Source organism: Poecilia latipinna, unplaced genomic scaffold (assembly GCF_001443285.1).
Source record: "Poecilia latipinna isolate Pla-1442-1.1 unplaced genomic scaffold, P_latipinna-1.0 Scaffold2327, whole genome shotgun sequence".
Classification (NCBI taxonomy): domain Eukaryota; kingdom Metazoa; phylum Chordata; class Actinopteri; order Cyprinodontiformes; family Poeciliidae; genus Poecilia; species Poecilia latipinna.
The window spans coordinates 56,932-63,413 of record NW_015114943.1 but is presented as its reverse complement, the minus strand read 5'-3'; the positions used below and the strand labels follow the sequence as shown (position 1 = coordinate 63,413).

General features: G+C 37.8%; 1 protein-coding gene across 9 annotated transcripts in view; it reads left to right on the top strand.

Moving 5' to 3' along the window:
* The window catches only part of LOC106937370 (pleckstrin homology domain-containing family A member 5-like), an 83,843-nt gene that overhangs the window by 28,773 nt on the left and 48,588 nt on the right, over positions 1 to 6,482 (top strand). For all 9 annotated transcript variants that reach the window (XM_015018830.1, XM_015018827.1, XM_015018822.1 and 6 more), the window contains exons 6-8: positions 2,404 to 2,504; positions 3,421 to 3,536; positions 5,114 to 6,196. In XM_015018830.1, coding sequence (XP_014874316.1) covers positions 2,404 to 2,504; positions 3,421 to 3,536; positions 5,114 to 6,196 — 1,300 coding nt within the window. The remainder of the gene's footprint in view (positions 1 to 2,403; positions 2,505 to 3,420; positions 3,537 to 5,113; positions 6,197 to 6,482) is intronic.

The following is a 6,482-nucleotide window of genomic DNA, read 5'->3' as shown; positions in this document are numbered from 1 at the left end:
AGATGATAACAAAATGGGATATTTTATCATTAGAATAAAAATAGTTTTTATTACTAAACTAAGGTCATTCTAACAAGGACTATTACAGTTTAAGGAATCGTTCCCATGATGCAGGGCCACATTAATTGAAGAACCTTCTCTTCACAAAGTCTATCTGTCCATCCTTCATTTCTACTAAACACTTAAAAGGAGATTTTCCATCTTTCTACAGTGACAAATTAGTTGCTCCCAAAATGCAATCAGCTGCCATTTTGATGACAAACACAAGGACGGATTGGATGTTTATTGTTTTTGAAAGCTACAGAAGCGAGAGGTGAGACAACCTCAAGAAGGACAGCATCCTTGTCTACCTAACAATGAACCACCTCTTATTTTCATTTTTCTCCTACTTGTTGGATCACTTGATTCTAAGAGATGCCAGCAGAATTTGGAGCCTCAGCATTTATTCCTCCCCTGGGGGGAAAGACGATGAGTGTCCCTGCCACAGTAAATCTCATCTTGTTAAAATCAACAACTAGATTTACATGCACTGTAGCAAAGTGAGATGATGCACTGATGATCAAAGCTGGCATTTGAACAACTAAAGCCATTTATCAAAGTTCTAAGCATGCATGCTGCTGAAGCTCCATACACACATTCTAGCAGGTTCCACATTTAGCTTCAGTTTTTAGAAAGGTCATTCTTTCCATTCCTTCCAGAGCAGACTGTCACTGTCTGATTACCTCAATAGGTACACTAAGTCAGATTTAAAACAGTATATAGTATGTCACAGAGGTGGGAACTTGGGACTTGGACTCAAGTCAGACATGAGTCACTGATATTATGACTTTAGACTTGAACACATTTTCAGAGAATTTTGACTTGACTTGGACTTTTACACAAATGGCTTGGAACTTGAACTTGAACCTTGAACCTTTGTGGGTGTTGGAGTAATTTCTAAACTTTTAACTGTCTGACCTTGTGCAACCTTTGACTCCTTTAGGACAGCACAGGCATGAAGCTGTGGAAGAAGAACTTGAACCTTGAAAAGACTTAGTATTTGGTTAGAGTGGGGGTCTGTGTCAGAAAGCAGGTTCTGTAGCTGAGCTCAGGGCTCAGAGTTTATCTCTGTCTCCTGCCCATCATAACAATGAAACAGCTCCACTTCCATCACAGCTTGGATCATATAATGAAACCATCTAAACAATAAACAATCCATTTATTCTCATATTGAGAATAAATGGATTGTTTACTGCAGTCAGTGCATTAAGTCTAAACATGGAGTTCTGCCTTTGTATTTTTTACGGACTGTTTATTCTTGAAAATTATAGTTTAAAGTCTTTAAATCCTCCACTGTAATGAGTTCAAATCAAAGCAGCAAACCCTGAGGCCTGATTTAAAGAACATGGACCAGACCGTAACATTCATTTCAATTCAGATCATTCTTTTTGATCCCAAAATTAAATGTTGTATGTCGTATTATTCAAGGTTCTTTAATGCATTGCTGTAGAGACTGATGGCTGTGAACATGATGCATATCCTAAAGCAGTCTGTATTAGGCTTCTGACTGAAGATGCTCTGCTGTTGTATGGCAGTCTGATGAAGAGGATGGTCAGAGTTGCCCATCATTTTCTTGATTTTATGAAAATCACAGTTCCACAGTCTCCCCCAGAACCAAACCAGACTTCTTTATCAGGTTGTTAAGTTTGTTCTAAAAGAAAAACAATTTCACAAAAGTTTTCTTTATTTGCTGCTCTGTATTTCTTCCAAACATCAGGCAGTAAGTCCACCACCTTGCTGGTTATTTTACAACCATAAAGTAGAAGCCGGGAGGCTCTGCATCTGGTTATACTGCTGCATTGTTTTCTTTAAAGCACCAGGTTTCAGGACATTTTTTCGATTGTTGCATTGGTGAGTCTGGTCGTTTGAGGAAAGGAGTGAGGAAGAAAGAAGATATTAAAGGGGCTGCTCTCTTTATTCCATCCTTGATAAGATTTCCATCTGTTGAGAAAATTCCAGTAATGGCCATTAGGGGGCATCCACAGTGAAGGGTGACCTGGGTGACATATCATGTTCTGAAGCAGGCGGACAGGCAGGGAGTCGTTGGTGTGCTGAACCCAATAAAGCATGGGCATTTTGTTTTTCTGAATACTTTTGAAACAATTTGAATGGCATGCATTTCACTAAGCATGTTGTTTTTGACCAGCAAGACTCAGGTCAAAAACAGACATGTTTAAATATGCAAATGTTAGACAACCAAAAAAGAGGAAATCATTAATCACTGACATCTAAAGCCAACGTTTATACACCTCAACCTTCATGTTTGATAGACAAACCACTTCAGAGAGGTTCAGGTTTAGACAGTCACTTCATGTTTAAATGTCTTGCTGAATTATGTCAAACTTTCCTTTGTCATTTCTGCAGATGAAAAGGAGGACAGCATTCTGGGAAGTATCCTGCTGCCCAGTTTTCACATTTCCATGCTGTCTGTGGATGATCACATCAGTAAGAAATATGCCTTCAAGGTAAACTCTTCTAAATGTTGTTTGATCCAAAATGTTAATCAACCTCAAACCTGAATGTCTAAGAAAGTAAAAGTGAGGTCTTAGCTTTTTTTAGGAAAATATCTAAGAATATCTATTGGCCAACTATTATTTTGCAGAAATTTTATGCAACTAATTGAAAAACAAACATTTCAATTCACTTTTTCAATAACATCTGTTTAAAGTGAAACATTTCACAACAAATGTTATCTGGAGGGACTTTACAGATAAGTAATTCCAATTCAAACACACATGCATTCCAGTTATTTCTAATTATTAAACAGTAAGCAAGCTCATTATTTGCATTGGTTCAAAAAGTTTTCTGTCAAAGCAAACCCATCAAGAGTGTTGATGGATTTGCTTGCAAGGAAACTCTTGTAAGTCTATGCATCAAGTCATTGATAGCAACAATTGCATGCATTGTGTTTTTGACTTTGCATCAATCCCTCATACCAAACATGAACGTAGCGACAGTGGAGAGGAAAAACTCCCGTTTAACAGGAAGAAACCTCCAGCAGAACTAAAACCTAACTGAGTGGAAGGGGCCACCTGCCACGACCGACAGAGCAACAGATGAACTGATGTGGGATACTTCGTATGTTAATTAACAGTAAAATGTTAATTGCTACTTTTTTCCAAACAGTTTCCAATATGTCTGACATCAGTATGCAGATGAAAAGTGATATTATTGATTAAATGACCATGTCAGTGTAAATGCTCTGGCTACATTTACAAATCTAGTACTGATAAGCAAAATCAAGTCCAGTTGATTTTGCTTGTCTATTCTATTCTATTTCCCATGTGAAGAACAGAAGAATGCACATGAACTCTTTTCAGTCAATATTGCCTCAGAGTCTGCTTATAACCATCTACTCTTTGCTCTTTCCACCACTGTCAGGCCACTCACCCCAACATGCGGACATATTACTTCTGCACAGACACCTCAAAGGAGATGGAGTCTTGGATGAAAGTCATGACAGACGCTGCACTCGTCCACACTGAGCCGGTCAAAAGGTCAGTATCAAGCACACTTTACATGCATTATGCTTGGAGGAGCTTTGATCCATTCTCAGCAAGTTTCTATTCAAAGTTTTTTCCTGTCTAGACCATAACTTCTTTATGCCAAGGTGTATTTCCATCACAGGAGAGGAAGTACAGAAATATAAATACCTTAATGTTCACATGGACAACAGACTGGAGACGCAACAGTGAAGCTTCGACAAAAAGGGACAGAGCAGACTGGACTTCTTAATGAATCGAACATCTTTCAGTGTTTAAAGCAAGTGTTAGACAGTTTAGATTGATTATTTGATCTAAAACTCACAGAAAAATGTAATAGTTTTTACTGTTAATCAAAACTCCAACTGCAATCAATTTTATAAAACCAAGTAAAATAGAAATAATTATAAGATGCTGTGTATCTTCTATCAGTCTGTTGTTGAGTGTCATCTCTTCTGCTGTCATCTGTTGGGGCAGCAGCATCAGAACCAGAGACATAAAAAGTCTCATAAAATCAAGAAATTCATGGGTAACCCCAACCATGCTCTTCATGAATCTTCCTCGTGAGGCTGTCATACAACAACAGTGTCTTCATTCAGAGGATTCTTCAGAACTGTAGTAATACAGACTGTAATGCAGATCTCCTCAGGAGGTCCTTGCTGACCACAGCCACCAGCATCTACAATAAATCTTTGAAGAACCTTAGATAATGAGTTACCACAACATTAAATGGCCTTTGGGATTATGCAAGTATTTTTAAATTGATGAAGTTGACCAATTGCATAATAGATCCCTGACAACAATTTACCTTTTCTTGTCACCTCAAAAATCTTAGATTTTTCTGCTATGCTATTTTTTAAAACCCAAATTGTTTCATAATATCATCTCCTTAACCTGACTGTCTACCCAAGTTATCTTTATTTGACGGGGTATGAATAAGACTGACATTAAGGTGTTATGTTATAAACATGACATAATATGTCATAATAGTAGTCATAATAATGTCATTAAGTGTTATTAGACTGTCAAAAACATTAACAAAACAGTAATTATTTATCCCTACCTGAAATAAAGCGGAACAACTAGGACCAACAATAAAGATTTCATTAAGCTTTAAAAACACTCATTACAAATTCCTCTTACATCAAGTGAAACAAGTAGCACCAGTTATGACGATGTCATTAAGTGTTATTACAGTGTCATTAATATTATCTCTTACCTACATCATTTTTAAAGTTTAATCGGGAATATTTTTATAACAGATCATGATTTCTTGGTTAATGTCAAGTTGTCATAACAAAGACATTTTGAATAATGTCAACTTTGTATTAAAAGTGTCATAATTTACCGAATGACGCTTTATGACAACAGTCATAAATATTCATGAAGACTCCTTCATGTTCATAACAGGTGTTATGTCACGTTTATGACAGTGACATGCCTGTCTTATTCACACACACGTCAAATAAGGTGTTACCCAACATAGCATTACAAATAAATCAAGACAGGGATCTGTTATAAATCTTCTCTTTTTATTTTGCCTCAGTTTTTCTTTCCTTATATTGGAAACTAACTCTGCCTTTTGAACACAGGCTAGACAAGCTGAACATGGAGCAGCAGACGCCTCAGCAATGGAACAACTTGTTGAACCACACTGCCCTTACGCAGCCTGAGATCCAGAACAATGAACGGAACAGAGAACCTGTTCGACAACATTCACTTTCACGGGCTGATGAAAAACGCTTGAAAGACATTGAAAAACAGAATAGCCAGAAGGAGAGAGAGTATTACACCCTACAGAGAGACGGAGAAAAGTACTCATTAAAGAAAGATGGAGTTAGCTACATGCTTCAGAAGGACGGAGATAGATACCTCCTTCACAAAGACGGGGAGCGATACCTGCTGCGAAAGGATGGGGAGAAATACTCACTGCAAAAAGATGTGGAGAATTATGCTGTTCAAAAAGTGAATAATAAGTATACAGTGACACCAACAGAGGATAAATATGCTCCTTCCAAAGATGGTGAAAAGTTTCTACTTACAAAAGATGGAGAAAAGTATGCTCTGCAGAAAGTTGGAGATAGACACATGCTCCAGAAAGATGGGCAAATTTATGTTCCTCAGAAGGAAGTAAAGAGACAGTTATCATTAAAGGAAACGGAAAGATACAGCACCATGAGAGACACGGGAAACAAATATGGTACCATACAAATTGTGGATAAATACGGCAATCTAAAGGAAGTAAGGAAGTACAGCACACTACGAGAGGGGAATAAATATGCTAGTGTTCCAAACCCAGAGAAGTATGCTACAATTCGGGCTGGGGAAAAGTACTTCTTCCAGAGAGATCCAAGTTCAGAAAGGCCTTCAAATAATATCAACAGCATTAAGCTCCAGCCTGCTCAGGCAGCTGCCATTGCAGCAGCAGTGACAGCATCGCGCCAGAACCAGGCAAATGTCAACGTCCAAAAACCTCTGCAAATGAACAGACCTGGAGAACAGCCTGGGGACTGCGGTCAGATAACAGCGGAGAACACTGTGGCCAGGATTCCTCTGCAGTCCCCAGGTCCAGTTCATGAGCCAGACTTTGGCATACCCAGTGCCAATTCCATGCAACACCTGGAGCCGAGGGTTCGAGTTCACCGAACAAGAGAACTGGATGATGACACGCGAAGGTAAGGCTTTTAAATGGCGTCTTTATAATACATTATGCATTTAATTGAGACTTTAAAGATTTGAACTGTTTGTCTTAAGCAAATTGTAGCATAAAATGACATCGACTGAAAGCTTGTGCTAAAGATGAAAAATAAATACTTTTCTTGCACTACTACAGAAACAGCTAATAGTTGGGTATTTTTGCAAGTAATTGAATACATTTTCTATAAATCAAATCTATTTTTTATTTTATTTGAAAATGAGGGTGTATATTTAGGATCAAAGCTGATACAATTAAAAATAAAA